We start from the raw sequence: 18,351 nt of genomic DNA, 5'->3' as shown, positions 1-18,351 counted from the left end.
GCTTCTTAATCTGCTGATGATTGGAAGAGAGTGGAAATGGAGATGAGTTCCTTGTTATTGTGCATTGAGATAGACATGGGGTGTGATCAGCCTGTTAGGCTCTAGGACTTGGGGGAGGAATCTGAGGACAAGACCAGAGAGGAAATCAGTAGAGAGAGAATTTACCAACAAGGTGTTGCCTGCAGCATGGGTAAAAAAAAAAATGGGAAGAATAGTAGAAAGGAGAAAAAGACACATTTTAGAGGGTTTTTACATTGGCATCTCAATTCTCATGCCCAAAGAAAATAAACTACTGAACCCCCTCCTCTTCACCTGCAACCAACCCTTACGTGATGAAATGACAGTGCTGAGGCAAATTGTTGTAGACTGAGAAAACAGCTTTTCACTGAGCTATAGCAGTGATTTCAGCAAGCTGTGACATTTGAAAACAGAGACAGACTTGCCTGTCCTTTATTTACTAGCAGCAGAGACCCCATGTTATGTTTAATTGGCAACCATGGTCAGTAGCTAAAAGTCAACCAGAATTGTAGGGAGAAGCATCAACTGTTAAAGCATCCTGGAAGCATGAAGAAACATGGTATTTTGGTGATAGAATACATGAAAAGACAGTGGGGACAGGAAAATTTCCCCTTGAAAGAAATTGCTGTCCCCAAGCAGCTTTTAGTCAGAGAAAGAATAATCTTTATATATCTGTGAATATCTTTATGTATCTGTGGGAAGGGGCTTGCTGCACATACCCCATTGTTAACAACAGTAGGGTTTAAAGACACCACCAAGGTGGAGAATTCTTCCTGCCCTTTAGCACTGGCAATTAAAAAGATGATGTGAGTGTTTTGCAGGAGAGCTCTTCTGGCTAGCTGCTGATCCCATGTTATATGGATTTTCAGTCATTTCAGTTGCCACCAAGACATCAGAACGTGACATCTTGAAGAAATTAACACTGGGCAGCCAACATCAGAGGGTTTATCACAGTCAGACTGGTTCTGATGGTTCAAGGAACTCCCCCCACCCTCATTTCATATAAACAAAGGACAAAGCATCCACTGTCCTCAGGAGGTACCTGCATTGCACAGGTAAGTGCATCCTGTAAGGGCAAGGTGGGTAAACTTGAGCATCAAAAGAATGGATGCATATATAAATGTACTTGGTTTAAATATCCTTCCAGTATCTCTATCCCATACTGCAATCTCAGTTGTTTAAACCACTCCAAAATACTGAATCTTTTAAATCTCATATTTTTACAGTCTCAGACATCTGGTAAACTCCATCTGTGCTATGAACTATTCCATTTCAAGGTCATGCATTTCAGTAAATGATTTTTTGTGCATTTTGCTCCTGTGTGGATTTAGAATTCTCAGAATTAACCAGACAGCTCTCTGCATCGGCTGAGGTACAGAAATACTGGGACAATGAATTCTAGAAAAATCACATCAGAAAATTAATCCGTGGGAATTGGTCATGAAGGGTAAAGGGAAATAGAAATGAGGCTGCAAGTGAGGGGCCTCCCATCAAGTGAATTTATTGGAAATAGCAGAATTGGCAGTTTGCTAAAGAAATGCAGCGAAGCACCAGCACACAGCATTTTACTGCAAAATGAGGACAGGAATTTCAGTAAGACCAGAATGCCTCAATCATTAGCTCTCCTTTGATCTCAGCATAAGAAGGAAACATGCAGAAAATTAAATGTAGGTCATCATACTAAGGAGTTATACTAAAATGATAATACAAGCATTTATGGTGGAAATTACACTGTAGGCTATCAAGAAAAATAAAATGCAAGGAAGGATATTTATGAACATATATAAGTTAAAAGAGTAAGTTCAAGCTCAGGTGTTGTACAGCAACGGGAAATGAGGAAAGGCACCAGGGAAGGTTTTTTCCATTCTTTTAAGATATATTTAACTGCAATCAAATAACCAGCAAATTCTTGTCTACATATAGAAAAATGCATTCATTGTTTCTGAATTAATTTTCTCTTTTTAGAGCTTTTCTTTAATTCTAGTTAGTGGTCATTCAGAATTCTTTTTTTTTTTTTTTTTTTTTTTTTTTCTCCTCCAGCATGCAGCTTTTGAAAAAGTAGGGCATGAGCTTTCTTGTTTCATCATCCAGGTTAGTACTGAAATATTTACTAATACTGCATCAGGTCAGGACTTCAGGGTAGTTGTGTAGTACCATCCTCAGCTTTGTCAATGACCACTGAAAATCACCAAGCCCAGTATTCCTGCCCCACTCCTGCTTTAGTGTTGCTATGTAACATAACACAGGGAATTAGCCAGGGAAGCCAGGAGCAGAAGCTTTACTGAAATCAAGACATAGAACCCATGCTGCTGCCTCTTACTACAGTGCCTGTTACTGCATCATAGGAAAAAGTATCTTGACACAATTTGCTCTTGGAGAAGAATATAGTGGTTGTCATTTACCTCCTTGTTTTCTTCCAGGTATTTACAAATAGTTTAATTGTTTGTTTGGATACTTTTTCCAGAAAATTGTATTAGAGTAATGGATCTATTATTCTCTACTCTTCCTTTTCTCCTCTCTTAACATACTTACCCTCTTCAGTCTCTCAAATTATCACCTGTATTCCATAAAGTGCTGAGTGTAACCAGCAATGCCTCTGAGACTGTTCACCTCAACTTTACAACAAATGTTGTCATTTAGTTCAATTTGCAGAAGTAATTTCTCACTTGTTCTGTATTCAAGCCTAACTATCACAATGAAGTGGAGCTAGAAGAACAGTCCTGGTGTGGGAACTTGGTGAGAGTGGTGGAGAGGCAGCTTTGACATGGCAGCTCTTGGCTGCTCTCTTACCCACTCCAGGAAAGCTCCACTCATTCTCTAAAGAACCAATACATTTGCCCACATGTTAACTGCTCAGTGAAGTTATCTAAGTGTCAGGGAAAACATATATTATCATAAACTTAAACAATCTTGTCTAAAAAACCTATTCCTACAGAGTTTATTTCATTCTCTCTTGGGATGTTACGATTTTGTAATTACTACTGGGTAGAAACACATCCGAATTGCTGATATAATCATAATAATTAATAAAAATTGACAACCCCATTTTATAAATTGTAGGGGGAAAAAGGGAGGAACATCTTATTTTTCCTTTGTAGACCAATTTTAAGCCTCAGAGAAAAAGCTTTTTTAAGCTTTTTTACATACTACTGCAATAGGTAGATACAAAAACAGATAAACACTTATAAAAAGCCATAGATACTTGGCTGAAAATAGCTTTACTTCTTACTCAGATAGAAACTGGTGAGTGTGTCAGAGGAGAAATGGCTTATCTTTTAGTTTCTGGGTGCTCATTATTAGTGTAAGATTTACATTTTTTACACACAGGAAAAAATATTGCCCACTTTATTCTGTATTATATCTTGCATTCTTATCCCAAGGAAAATAAAATTGTTTATATTTTTTCTCCCTAGCAACTTTTTTACGGCTTTGAGTAACCATCTTGCAATCAGCAGTGAAGTTCTTGGTGGGAATTACAGCACGTTGATCTCCTTAGGTCATGATACCCCCAAAGTACTACAGAAGGCCTGCCTGAGCATGGTAAATAAACAAGTGCCACCATTAGCTGCCCATATAGTCCCAAATCAATGGAATGTCAGTGTTAAAGCTACCTACCAAGCTGACTCATGTCTCAAAGGTTTTGCAACTTTTTTTTCTGTGATAAAGCTGTGAACAAGTTTCATTTTAAATAAGCTATTATGTTCTCACAGAGCACTTTTAGCTTTCAATATGTCACTTACTGCATACACATTTTTTAACCTTCCAAACCCACATCTTTGCCAGGCTGCCAATGTAATATAAAATTCTGGATCTTTCTCCCAAGCACTTCTTTAAATCTTGTCCCCCACCCCCCGTCATTATATAAAGCACTATGGTGCTCTTTCTTTTAAGCTTGCCATCTGGATGTCACTCTTGATTTTGTCTCTTTTTAAATATGCATATTCAGGTTAGACCTGAAATGACGCAGCTTATCTCTGTGTAGCAGTTCTAAAAGCTGCACAGTCTTTCCCAGACATTAAATCAAAACTTAACATTGTTATAAATCCCTGTATTTTCTCCCTCCCTAGGGATGTGCAAACTGGTGCTGCACAGATTATTTTCCTGACTGCACGGACCTTACAGAACCTCTTTTGAATCATCTTCCCCTGCTGCCTTATCCAAGGTTCTTCACCTCCAAGGCATCTCAGCACTCAGCCTTTCCTGGGTTAGCTGATCTTGAAATGAAACCTGGGGTGTGTTGTATCCCCATCTCCATGTCTCTATTCATATGTAAGGTCCTTTCTTCTACCCTGACACCAGGGCTCCCAGCAAAAGCTGCGGTGAGAGAGGACAAGGTGCTCAGACTGCAGGGAGTAGAGATTGGCACTTCCAGGGCTGATCCTGCCCTGCCTGCCCTGGTATCCTCCCCTGGAGGGTCAGCTTCCATCTGGTGACAGCACAGGGAGTACAAGACAACTGTTTCTATGCATAAATTACTATTATGTTCAGGTGTTTGAACACCCAAGGTTTTAGACTGTAGCATCTCTCTACTTGAGACTTTCTCTCTCTACCTCTGTCTGTAAAACAAATAGAAAACAGTTCTTACTGGGATCTTTGGACGCAGTTATAAAGCTACAAAAAAGAAAAAATAATGCTGTTCATCAATTGCTGCCCATCTTTTGCTTGTCTGTGATCACTACCTGGTGCTCTGCAAGAATACCGCTCCGTTTGTGAAACTGGGTTTCATGACCAAAAATAACAAATGCAAAAACTTAACATTAATACTTTTTTTTTTCCCCCAATAGAGTATTTTTTAAAGTAATGGATGCTTGTGTTAATTGTTTTAGCCCTTTAACATTCTATGGCAGTGCTGTTTGGAGCAATGTTGCCGAAGTACTGGGGAGGTAAAGCCCGGGAAGCAAACAGGAACACTTCTTTGGCGCTGGGTTTGAAGGCAGAGCGCGGGGGAGAGGGCTGACCCAGGGGCTGTCACGTTGAACATCAAGAGGTGTGGTGGTGCCGAGGGGTCGGATCTGGGCACCTCGCTGCTCGCCACCTCCTCCTGCCCGGTCCCGTTCCCGCTCCCCCGGGCCGAGCCGGACCGCTTCTTGCTGCCCGGTGGAACCCGGCGCCGGGGCAGCGAGTGCCAGACCACGCCCCCCTCATGCATATATTAATATTCATTAGCATATCGAGCAGGCGGGCTCCGCCCCCCGGCGGCCATTTGTAGCCGCGGCGCCCTGGCTGCGGGGGCGGGCGGTGCTCGGTCGGCTCCTCTCGGCGCTGCTGCACCGCTCGGCAGGCGCTGCCGGCGGCGCTCAGGGCAGGAGCGGCGGGGCCTGTGGCTGCTCATCCCCGGCGGGCTGAGGAGGAAGGGGAAGAGCGGAGGGAAGGAGAGAGAGAAAGAGAGAGAGAGTGAGAGAAGCGCCGGACCCGGCGGCGGCGCTGCCGCGATCGGCTCCGCTCGGCTTCCCCATGGCCGCGGGCTGCAGGGACGGCCCGGGGCAGGAGAAGTACCGGCTGGTGGTGGTGGGCGGCGGCGGCGTGGGCAAGTCGGCGCTCACCATCCAGTTCATCCAGGTGAGGGGCCACGGAGCCAGAGGGGGGGAAACCGCTCCGCCCCGCCGCGGCGTCGGGGCCTGGGCGCTGCCCGGCGCGCAGCGAGGGGGGGCCGGGGCCGGCGCGGCGGGCGGCAGCTCCCGGAGGCGCCGCGGGCTGGCGGCGGCGGGGCTGGCCGCTCTGCGGGGTGGGAAGCGGGAAGCCGGGTCGGGGAGGTGGCGGTGTGACCTTGAGGGCCCTCGGGGGGCGGTTGGGGCGCGGCGGCCGGGGCGCGGTGCGAGCCCCCGGGAAGGTTCTGGACGGCGCGAAGCGGCGGCCGCCGGACGCCTTCGCCGGGGGCTGCGCTGCGCGGCTCCAGCGGCCAGTGCCGCCGGGTGGGGTTGCGCTGCGCCGGGTCGGGCGAGCGGAGCGCCGGGGCGCTGGGACTGGTGGCTTCCCGGTGGCGCGGGCGGGGTCCGGCCCCGCGCTCCGCCCGGGAAGCGTCGGTGGCGGTAACGAGCCGCGCCGGGGGATCGGTGACACTTCGCGTCCGCTTCCGAAATAGCTACCCCGGGGCTGAGCCTGCCCCTCCTGTGCCGGCTCTGCAAGGGGCGAGGGAACGGTGTCAGCCTCCCTGAGCCTGGAGGAGGCTTTGCGGGGACGGGACACGCTGTGTTTGCGCTGTGCTGCCATCGCCCGCCGCCCCGCTGGGCTCTTACTGTTGATGCTTTAACTTCTGGGTATTGAACTTTCTCTCCTCGTTTCCAGTAAAACCCGTGACAGAATAAGTGATGTAAACTGTGCATTTAGGTCTTATGAGGAAGAGTCCCTTTTCCTGTTCTGCCACTAATTCAGCCATACCCCTTTTATGTATTTTCACTATCTGCCCTGTTGCTTTTGGCATTTCTATGCCTGTCATGGGAGTGTTATTAATCTACCTCTGTTTATGGTGGGAGGAGGAGACAACTAGTTCTGCTTGCTGGTATAGCTGATGGCAGATGAGCAAATCTGGAGAGAAAGACTTTTTGTTTTCCTTATTTGCACCAAGGAGAGGCATATTCTACCCACCCCTTAAGACAGACTGTTTGACAGCAAAGCACACTTTTAACCCTTAGGGCAATGGTATTATTAAAAAAATACTTGGTCAGAACAGATGATCCGATAGCAAACAGACTGTACTTTCAGTTATTTTCTTCACTACAGCGTGCATACCTCTGTTCATTAGCTGTAATAATCTGCTAAGAGTTTGAGCTCTGCAGAGTAGACTGTAGAAATACAGGATATATAAACTACATAGAAAATATGGATAAGTACTAGGTACAGACTGCTTAGAAGATCCAGTATTGTGCAGGACACTAAAATAATTGTTACTTTAGGGGAAGTAGTATATCAGTTTGAATAGTGCTTTTGAGATGGAATGGAAATCTGTGTTGTACAGGTGTCTCATTTGTCAGATGTGTAGATGGGTGATCAGATACTGACTCCCCTGTTTGAAGGGAATGAGACTAGAACAACTGCAGTCTTCATGTGTGGATTAATTCCTCACTGCTTGTATATGGAGATGATTACTGTGGTTGACTGAAGCCAGTTTAGAATGTCAGTCACTGAAACATGGTACTGTTGCTTTAGATGGTATTGTCTTTGTCTTCCTGTGGACATCTAAACTGGTTGTGACAGTAATGTGTACAGCTGGACATAGCTTACATTCACTTATGAGATGCTGCTGTCTTGGAAAACGTTGCTGAATGGGTCTCAGGAGTAACCACATTAAAGGTGTTTTGGGAGAATTTTAACTTAAAAAAACCCCCAAAACAAAAAACCCAAACCAAATCTTTAATTTCCATTAAAGACGTAAGGAGAAGAAAAAGTACGTGAAGCTCACACCTGTTTCCTTGGTATGTCCATTGATTTTAAGAGCAGGAAGGTGCTCCTGAGTACTGAATAATTTCAGTATTTGAGTGCTGGTAGAGACTCATTCTTTGAAGTAAAAGTTTGAGCTACACCACTGTAGAAAGAAAAGGTATGGCTCAGGTGTTGACTGACACTTGCTTTCTGGAAAATATGTGCAAAAGAGGAACATGTCTGCTTTTTCACCTACATAAGTGTCTTCAAATTAACAGCCATAAAAGTTAGAGCTTGCTTTGAAAACATGGCGAACATTACAGTATTACAGTGTTAGGCTAACATGCTGAGGATTAATTTTTCAAAACAACTTATTGTCAGATTGTATTAAATTATCTACATATTATTTGCTCTCATAGCTGCTTTATGCTGAGATGAAATCTTGTCACCACAAAGTGATATTTAGTAGAAAATTCTGCCTTCTGGAAAAAAAGAGAAATAGCTTGTAAATAAGACCTTCTGAAGAAACCCTCAGGTGTCTTAGAAGAGTTTTGTATTTCTTACATGCTTGCTATGTAGTTATGGACAGAAAGAGATTGGTGTATTATCTATACACCACAGTATCTTCCTGAGCTCTCAAAGTTTATGATCTTATCAAGTGTATGCAATGCCATGCAACTGTTTTTGTGGTTTCTGTATGGCAAGTGTTTTGCCAAATACATTGTTTATCTTTTAAGACTGCATAGAAACTTCTCAGAATTGTTTTAAAATCGATTACAAGCAGGTCACATGCTTGGAATTTCTTAGGACTGACAGACTTGTAGTTGCCTTCCATGAAAACATGGATCACAACTAGCTCTTGCCCCATGACAAATCCTGATGTCAGTGAAAGGTTTCAAGTCTCTTGCTTCTTTATTGCTTGTCTTTAAATATTGCTGCCACCTGCTTGGTTTTGAAGCTTAAAAAGCTAAGTATCTTTTTACTGATACTAGGAAGTATTTCAACACTTGGTCTTGCTTTCTTATAATGTACTTTGTTTATACTTTGTTTAATTTTCATCAGACAGTACTCAAGTACAGGTAGTCTTGCTTCAACTTTAGTGTTGCTATCTACTTTTCAGTAAACAGTACCACTGAAGTAATAGAATATCATGGCATGTGCCATGATTTATGTTTCATCTTTGAGAGACCAAGGGGGATTCATACTTGAAAATGGGAAAACTCTTCTTTCATTTCTGCTGAAATAAATGAAGAGAATCTGAGAATGTAGGAAAGCTTTCTGGAATTTGTGAACAGCACATCCATATATTCCAGCCTTATTCAGATGTTGGTGGAAAAAAGGGTACCATTTGTTCTTACACCAGTAAGAACAACCTCAGTAATGGCTGAGGTTGGATTCATTGTAGTGGTGATGAGCACATAAAGCACTGATGTGCAGGGTGTCCTTTGTGAGTATCAGTTCCTGAAGATTGTTTTGCTTCAATCTGAGCTAAAACAACAATGTTTTTGTAAGGAGGCTGAGCGAGCAACCCCCTGTCGTACAAAGAAAGCCCTTTCACATATGGGGTTCAGCATCATTGTGCTAATGAGTACAATGCAGGAGGAATGGTACACGAGATGTATGGTCACTTGCTTGTAATTGCTTGGGATCTTGGGTTCACTTTTCAGAAGTTCATCTGACAAGTTGAAGAAACTTCAGAGTACAGCTTTCAGTGGTTATGCGACTGGCGTGTTCTTCAAAATTCTTCCTCTGGGGAGATAAACAGAGCTCGATATTGCTGTTGGTGGGCCAGGATTTCATCCTGGAAATATCAGATCATTTCCTTTAAATCAGGATATGATATATGAACCTACTGCTTTTGAGTCTGTGCTTTGGTAAGACAGGAAGTGAAGAAGTTTTATAATTGTAGAGGAGAGAGGATGGGATCTGTCACGACTGTAGGCTTCAGAAAAGCAGCAGTGAATGATAGTTCAACAGGACACCATGGCATTCTGTAGAACTGCAAATGACAGAACGAAGCATTCCTTCTCTTATTTAAAACATACACAAATAATCCATCATGCTCCTATCCCAAGAGGCAGAAGACTTCTAAAATGCATTGCAGGCAGTTAACTGGCCTCTTAGCAGGCTGAGGTATTTGGGAGCATGAGCTGTGCAGAGCACACAGCTGTTGCCACAATAGCTTTTCTCCAGCTGTCATGCAGAGGTCTGTCACAAAATACCCCACATTCCCTTCTAACTCAGCCCTTTGTAATATTCAGGTTTCCTTGCTCAAAAGGAATACAGCCTAGCAAATACCTCATCACCCTCTGCATTTTTTTTTTATCCTGCAGTTGCCATTGGCTTTTTTTTTTTTTTTTTTTTTTTTTTTTGTTAAACTGAACAATGTATAGTTAGTTCTAGCAGTGGACTGGAAGAAAGCCACTAATGTTTTATTCTTTCAAATCTGCTCCACTAATTAGTAGATGCTTTTGATTAGAATTGTTAAAATTACTTGTCATACTGTTTTTCTTCCATAGCTTTTGTTTTGTGACAAATGACATACATTTTTGCATACTGACTAGACTTTGTTGACTGACAAGAATGTATTAGTTAATAAATGTCACTAAAACCTTGAGATGGTATTGGCTGGATGTGGTTCACTGTGGCTGAGTTGAGCTTAGTTTGTCAATCATCTGTAATACATAAACATGTTCAAGACTGCTATAACACTTAATAAAAATGTATGCAGGGGTCCAATATTTGTGGGTTTTTTATGTGTGTTTAGTTTGCTTACTGATGGCATGCTGTATTTACTGCTCTTAATCCGTCTCTTAAGTTCTGATTGAAGCTTAGCTTCTGTTGTATGAACTGGTGAATAAAATGAGTTGGATGTAGATTTGGCTCTTTAATGTCAGATACTTGTCTGAAAGCAAGCATGTACGATGTCCAGATGGGTGCTGAGAGCTGTTCAGACTTTGTTTCCCTTTTTCCTTTCCTTTTCCAAGCTGCTACTTTATAAGACTGTTAGTTCTCATTAACTAGCAATCAAGCTAAAGGTTGGTTATCCCAAAATATATTTTATCTCTGGTAAAGCTGTTGAGCAAGAAAATAACTTGTTCTGAATTTACAGTAAAGCTCTGAAATAAAGTAGTAAAGCAGATTGAAAAGCAACAACTGAAAATGCAGCTGGTGTTTGAGCTGGCGGGCTGGATGTTTGTCACACTCTGATGTCTTAGTGTGCTACTTTTGTATGCTAGACTTGGGGGATGTGCAAATCCCTCTGCAGTTTCTAGGTATTCTGACTAACCATTGCTGGCTGTCAAAAAAAAAGAAAAAAAAGTTCTTCAAGTAAGCTCGTAAGAAAACCAAAGGAATAAAATGCCGTGAATTCCAGGCTGCAGATTCATGCAGGGCTATGTTAGGACTGGTATGCTTACATTTTGATAAAGCGTGGGGCCTTCTTATGGTAAGCAGTACAATGTAATGCAAGGTGACAAAACACAGGTTAGGAGAGTTAGCTACTGATTGTTGGCATTTATTGAGGTTAAAGGTGGGAAATAAAAATCCCAATCAAAACAAAGCACTTGTGATGCAGTCACCTGGAATAATAAGGCTGGTTGTTGCACTTCATGTGAAACTTGAACTGCTTGGCTCCTTGCTTCCTTGAGCACTACTACGAAGAAAAAAAAAAAAGAAAATATGCCTCCCTTAGGCTTCCTACAGCTTGGGAAATGTGCATAACTTCAGGCTTAATTTGCAGTCAAGAAGGAGGTATTGATTTGAGTGTTAGTGTTCTGGTATAGCTGAGGTTCAGAGTTGAAAGTGTACGGTGTGATTTGCTAATGTCCTGTGTGCATGGCAGCTCGTAGACAGGACCAGACTCTGCAGTTTTACCTGGTAGTTGCCTGGTGCTGTTTATAAGGTGTCACAAGGAACAACATCAGCTGCTGGGAGAGACTTTTTGCACACCCTCCAGGCAGCTCCTGTCAGCAGCTTGGCTCTAGCAGTGGTATAATGCTTTGTAACTTAACCAGCAGAGATGGAGTGTATTCATATACATAGAAGGTAGAACTGGTCTGGGTTCAAAAGCTGGCATTAATTTGGACCAGTACTTAAATTTTGAGATACTAATCATTCTGTATTTTAGCAATTTGCAATCCTTTCCCAAAGTGAAGTTCCTTTGGAATAACTTAAACCACACTGCAGTCAGAAGGCACCTTTCCATTTGTTAACCCTATAAGCAGTTGCTTATATAGCAAGTAAATATTGATGTACCTTTTGGTTATCAGGTTGTCTTCTACTGCCACTTGCACAAGGAGTGCTGGCACAGCCTCCCAGTTTACTGGCCAGCGTGCTCTTTGCACTCTTGGGGATGAATAGGCAGCCGCTGGCCTGCAGCCCTGTTCCTCCTTCCCTTGCTGGAGGGAGAGGCTCCTGCTTCTGGTTTTGGCTGGAATTTTGAATTCCAGCATGCAGTAGTAGTGGTAGAGGGTGGCTTTTATAAGTAGAGCCCTTATATTGAGAGAATTTTGATGGCCTGAATGGCTTGTGTTTGTATACCTTATGCGACCTGTCTGCATTTACCAGGAGCGTTTCTGGCTCTGAAAATGTGACTGAGCTCCTTAAGGCACCTGAAGATAAACACCAGCTTCATGAAGTGAAATGTAACACTCTTTTGGCTAGCTGGTAGGAAGCTGAGTTTTTTGCAAACCTTCCTAAATGAGTCACTTTTAAGGTCTAGACTGGTATGACACAAGTGGATAATTTCTCTGTTGGTTCTGATGATTCAGGTGGCTTAACTGCACAGGTTTGGTAGTCTTGTCTCTAGTTGTTGCCATAAGCATCATTAAAGGAAAATGTAACATGCAGGTAAATGCAGTGCTTATTATAAATCTGTTCTATTTCAAGAAGTATGTAAAGCCAGCATTAAAACTGAAATCAGACCTGTAACTCATACCTGTTGCTTTGCCTAAAACATGTCTAAACATTGACAAGTTCTTTGCTAGGAGAGATAAACTGAATGGGATCCAGACTGAAAAAGTTAATTGTAGTAATACCAATAGGCACTGTTTGTCTGGCAAATGATTTGCTTACAGAGTTGCTGTATTTTGAAATGCAGACAGATAGTAGCAGTAACCTTTTGTTAACATTTTGGAGAGTTGATTTGGATCCCCTGTGAATTGTATCTGTGCAGTTTGTGAGGCCCCTTCTGTTTGTCTTGACATCTTTCTTTCTTTACTAAGAGATGCATGTCCTGTGTTTGTAAACATTTTTTTTTTCTTACCTCTTTTTTACATTTTGTGCTTTGCCATTTTTATGTTCTACCTCACAGCTTGAATGTGGTTGCAGCTTGGGTCCAGGATAACCTGTAAGGCACTCTGTGGGAACAGGTAATAAAAAAGAAAATACTTCTTTCCACTCTTTACAACTGAATTACTTGAAGTTGATGGCAGACAAACAGGACGTTTGCTTTGCCTTTTTTATTCTCTGATGACACCACACACGTACCTGAGCTGGTCACATCCCAATGTGTCAAATGCCTGATTGGCAGCACCGCTTCTAGATTGAACTTCAGGGAGGTAAAAATGACTACTTTTTTAAAAAATTTTTTTAAAATTTTTAAAAAAAATTTAAATTTTTTTTTAATGGATTGCTTGCTTTACCTAGATTGCTTCTGAGGGAGTTGGCTGGAATGCAGTGCATGTGCACGGTTCATGGTGTTGGTGGTGAAGTTAAAGCAGGTCACGTATTCACATCTGAAGTGCTTGATCTTGCGGCTAATCAAGCGTTGTGCTCAACGGTGCCCGTCATTAAAGTGAGGTCAGGGTTTCTTATCTGCTGCTGGAAAGGGGAAGGCTGGAGAACTTGCACTTCAGCTGTCCTGGAGTCCCCACAGAGCCTGGAGCCTGAGCTGGGTGAGGGTGACTGGGGAGGGCTGGAGTGCACTGGTCTGGTAGGACAGGGAAGTGCTGTAAGGCCACCTTACAGATGGATATCCTGAGTAAGTCTGTGGTGAGTTTTGTGACATGCGAGTGTGGCCACACAAAAGCCAACAGATAACTGAAAAGGAGGAGATGCATTTCCAGAGGCTTGTGGGGAGCACCCCAAAACTGCAGTGGAAAGCAAGGGCCCTGTGTAGTGTGTGTGTGTGTTTGTGTTTGTGTGTGTTTGTGTGTGTGTGTGTGTGTGTGTGTGTCTGGTGTGTTTGTGTGTGTATGGTGTGTGTATGGTGTGTGTATGGTGTGTGGTGTGTGTGTTTGTGTGTGTGTGTGGTGTGTGTGTGTGGTGTGTGTGTGTGGTGTGTGTGTGTGTGTGTGTGTGTGTGTGTGTGTGTGTGTGTGTGAGAGCCCCACCAGGGCTCTGCTGAAGCTGCTGGAGATTGGAGCAGGGTGCTGGTGCAGCTGGAAAAGTTGAATGGCCTTGAAGTGAGGGCAACTTGATTGTTTGTTTTCTCTTTGGAAGGGACAGCCAGTGGGGAGGCACAGGCTCAGGAAATGTTTTTACTCTTCAAGCCTGAAAAACAGGGCTTTGCTGTAACTGTGGCTTTAATTTGATAAGCTAATACTGCCAGTAAGGAAGAGTGCTCAGCAGGTCCCTGCACTGCCACAGCAATTTACCACTACAGCTATTTACTCCCTCTAGTTCACTGAAACTCCACAAGCAATCAGAGTTAAAAATAACCAGGGAATGTTTTTACCCAGATCGGTTACTCTGTCTGGTTCATTCTGTGGCTCTGCAAACAACTTCGTCTGGCAGTCCTGCTCATTTCACCAGACCTGTACCAGCTTCTCAGCTGCGTCCACGAAGTAAATTGTAGCGTCTGGCAAATCTACATGGGAGTGAGTTCAGATGGTAGGAATGTATGCAAAAGGGTGCTATTAAAGATAGCATAAAGTACTAAGGACCAGTGTGCATTAATAATTAACTGGATGTTAGCACTGACACATAAAAATGCTGTAGTTCAAGCATAAAGATTAGTGCAACACTAATAACCGAAGTTACACAAAGATCTTTGTGTTATGAAGATCTATGGGAAGCATTATTTCTCAGCAGACTAACGTTGGGTACACATTCATACCTATCATGTGTCTCTCTTTTAAGCTAGAAAATATACTTGAGTTTCCACACAGCTTACATGTAAATTATTTTTCCAATCCTGTTCTAAGTATTCTTAACTATAGTGGTATAATATTTACATATATATATATATATATATATATATATAATGTTTGCTAGGAAAAGGAGAAATTTTAAAATCACTGCAGTTACCATTTTGGGGTTTTCTGGCAAAATTAATTTGCTCAGCTCATACCATGGAGCATCTTCAGCATTTCTGATTTAAGCAGATATAAATCTGTAAACCTACAAGTAAATCTGAGTATTTTTCTTCTATGTGGTAAGCAGAACACGAAATAGTAAGATGCTGGTGATAAATCTGGGTGGAAGATCTGGCATCTTTGGGTAGAAGGTCCTTTATTCACATGTTTTAAAAAAAAAGTAATTGATAAATAGACTTGTGTATCTGCTACCAACTCTACCATGTAAGAAAAAAGATGCTACTAAAAACGCAAACAGTGCCTGCTTCTACTACCTCACACTAAGAAGTCTTCATTAGCAAAACCCAAGAAAACAAGCAATGGTGAAGTATTTAAAAGGATTCTAGGTTTGCATGACCCAGCATTACTAAGAACACAATTATCAGTGAACTTCAGCTTTGTCTTGCAATTTCAATTGCTGCTTAGCATTTTTTCTAGTAGTTTGTCTTAGAGTCAGTCAGAAACACATCTTTGCATCATCCTTTGCCTATTCCCAGACCCCAAACGAAGGTATCTGAATCCTGACCAAGGATTTCCAAGGTACAGATGTATGTGCTGTACCATTTTGATTTCCTGTACTTTGACTTTCTTTTAACTGATATTCCTCCTTGCCTGAGAGCCAGTTTCTCACCTTGCAGGGAGTTTTGAGCTTGAGGTCCTGCTTGGGATCTTTAAAGCCAAAATCCTCCTGTGCTGAGCAGCAGTTCTGTGGAGCTGCATTGAATTCAGAGAACTTTGTTGGCAGGTTGTATGTTTTGATAAACAATTCCCAGACCCTCAAGTTAGAAAGTGAACTTTTGAGGCCCAGATCCTTCCTAGCACATAAGCATCATACCTTAACCTGAATGTGTCTTGCATTACTGCCTAGAGAGTAATTAAAAAATAAGTTTTAAAATGTGGAAGTCTGTCTCAATTCTGTCTCTGTAGATATGGTTTTGTCTGGTGGGGTTTGTGTTTTGTGGGGTTTTGGTTGGTTGGTTGGCTTTGTTTTTTTTTCCAGGAATGAAGTGTTCTGCCAGTGCATGGGCCACTCTGAATATCCTCTCTTGCTGCTTTTAATTTTGTCTTTTAGCAGGTTGTCATTACCCAACAGTGGTGTTAAGAGCTTAGCTTTGGTTTGGATACTTGTGCTTCCAGTTTTTTCAGGTCCATAGTTCTCTTTCCACACATCATGTGTATGGTTTAAATACTTCTCTAGTTCTTGGTTCAGTATTACTTTTTTCTGCATGTGATAGTGCCCAGTTTCCAAAGTGCAAAAGTTCTACAGTGGCTTAGCCACTGAAGATGATGTCTGTACAACTGCATCAAGCCTTGTGCCATGGGGGAAGTTTAACCTGCTCCAGCTCTGCTCAAGATGCAGAATGAGACTTAGAGTGGTTGTTTTTATCATGTAGAGAAAACAAAATGCCTCCTGTGTATAATACAGGGTAGTGAACTGTTATCTGTTAAAAGGGTGTTCAGCTGAAGTCTCTCAGACTTTAGACTGTGTCAGATCACCTAGTGGAGCAAGAGTCTGTGAAACTTTAATATTTAGCCATGCATAGTCTACAAAGGCTGATAAAATTCAGTAATATGTGTAAATTTGAAATTGCCCATTATCTGTGTTTGTTGGACTGTATGGGAAAAGAGCCTCAGATCTGAAGCATTATCTGCCTTTTTCCAACTAGGTTACATTCCACACATTTTTAATAGTGGCTTCCCCTCCTCCATAGCTGCTTTGACTTGTTTTGTGGGAGGACTTGAATGTTTCAACTGACACACCAGAAGTCTGCTCCCAAAAAAGGAAACTGATAATAGAAGTGTTCACTTTGAGAAGAATTTGAAAATAATCTAATCTGGGCTGACTGGATGTCTGCTAAGTGGAATTGTCACCTGGAATCTTAAAATCCCACTCAGTTAGGGGTTTTTTTCAGGGTTTAAGAGTTTGGGTTTTTTCTGGTTTGAGTGCCAAATTGTACCTTGAAATTCTGTGTTCTGTGCATTTCTTCAATTTACAAATATTCTGAAGAAGATAAACAGAGGCCCTGCATTTTTAGGCATGATCTTCTGAAAAAGCACCGGCTGCCTCCCTGCATGAGAGGAAGGTCATCTGGAATAATTTGTTTGGGGGGATTGAAGAAAATGAATAATTTAAGCTGCAACCACTTACTTCAGACTAATTGATTGAGACTGAGTTTTCTGAGCTGAAACAGTTTATGTTAAAACTTAAAAATTTCCTTCGGTTCCTGCACTTTAGCTGCCTGTTCAGTAGATGAGTACACCCATGCCAGTCGACTAGCCTGAGAAATTTAAAAGTATTTCAGTGTTTCCCTGGTGCTGGTAGTCATTATGGGATGCTAACACTGTTCACCCAAGTATGTTTCTGTAACTTCTTGCTTGAATGGAGTTGAGTCTACCTATGAGTTAACCAGCAAGAAGATGAGGTGTTCTGAAGGGCTTCTCCTTGCCATGCTGGTGTACTGCCTGTCCAGAGACTTCAGCTGCGATTACTGGAAATCTATATAACACTGAATAGTCTGTTAGTCTAAGGATGATGAAGTTGAAGAGTGTGTTTCTGATCTATAAAAATGAGAAACTAATGTGCTTTCCTGTGGTTTTGGTGCAGAAGGCTGACTGCCTGTGCATTCCACACTGTTTTCTCTTCACTGAATGCCTTTACCACAAGATCACCACTCAGTAGAATAAGGGAGTGGAAATAGCAGTAGTTTTTTTAATTAAAAACAAAACAAACCTTTCCCCCTTTGATCAAACCCCATGCATTCTAAAACCTCCCTCTGAAAGTAAACAAATTGAAGGTCTTTGTTCACTGCTCACACATTTTAAAGTGACATTAACTGTACAGCTATTTCTTTCTAACTTGAAACAAAAGCTTGCACGAGTTCTTTGCTCAAGAAAGCAATCAAATAATGATGCTCTCTCCTTATTTAATGTCCTACTTAACTGTTTGTGCTGGTCAGACCGGGGAAGAATATTGCATGTTAAAGTTTGTCTTTGGAAGCTGATGTGTAGACTATTTTCTTAGTGAAAATGAATACTATTAGGTGATGGAGAATGTTCTTTCCTTCTGGACAAGGTGCTTTCCTCACTAGATGTGTGATAAAGCCACTCTTTCAGGTGCTGCCAACCTCTACAGACCTGGAGGGCTGCAGAATGCAGTGAATTTGGCTAGTTAGGTTTGAGTTCCTCACTTCTGTACATGCAATGAATTAGCTCAGGTAATTTATTTGCTGCAGTTTCTGAACTTGCTCGGATGGGAGAGAACCCGAATGTTTTCTGCTGATAATATTTTTGTTTGGGGTTTTATAATTTCTCTCTTATGCAGCAGAAATTCCCAGATTGCCATTTTTCTTCTTGCACTTTGCATGGGGTAGCTATTTCTTCTGGTGCTGTGCCTTCTGCACTCTTGCATCAGCCTCCACTTGGATTATGGTCTCCAGAAATGAGGTGGGGAATGAATGGGTTGCTTTGGCAGGCTTTGGAAGGTAACTAAGAGCAGCAAGGTTGTATTTCAGGAGGAGTGGTTTCCCCATCCAGAAAATCTTCTGGGTCTGAATATTATATAGACATTAAGTTGACATGTATCCTCTAATACAAATGAAGCAAATCATGTGGTCTGGCTGCTCTGTGCAGCCAGTTTAGAAAACAAGTTTATTTGAGAATTTATGTAAATTCTTTG

The 18,351-nt window shown here is 42.2% G+C and overlaps 1 protein-coding gene and 1 long non-coding RNA gene across 2 annotated transcripts in view; both read left to right on the top strand.

Moving 5' to 3' along the window:
- The first annotated feature begins 2,799 nt into the window (after window positions 1–2,799).
- Window positions 2,800–4,574, top strand: LOC139804662 (uncharacterized). Its single transcript, XR_011729483.1, has 2 exons — window positions 2,800–3,558; window positions 4,086–4,574. It is a non-coding gene; the product is annotated as an uncharacterized lncRNA (long non-coding RNA).
- A 620-nt stretch (window positions 4,575–5,194) lies between these two features.
- RRAS2 (RAS related 2) overlaps window positions 5,195–18,351 on the top strand; it is a 36,759-nt gene continuing 23,602 nt past the window's right edge. Inside the window, exon 1 of the mRNA XM_071762628.1 lies at window positions 5,195–5,577. Coding sequence (XP_071618729.1) covers window positions 5,473–5,577 — 105 coding nt within the window. The 5' untranslated portion in view covers window positions 5,195–5,472. The remainder of the gene's footprint in view (window positions 5,578–18,351) is intronic.

This window comes from Heliangelus exortis, chromosome 18 (genome assembly GCF_036169615.1).
Source record: "Heliangelus exortis chromosome 18, bHelExo1.hap1, whole genome shotgun sequence".
Taxonomy (NCBI): domain Eukaryota; kingdom Metazoa; phylum Chordata; class Aves; order Apodiformes; family Trochilidae; genus Heliangelus; species Heliangelus exortis.
This window is presented reverse-complemented; position numbering and strand designations above follow the sequence as displayed.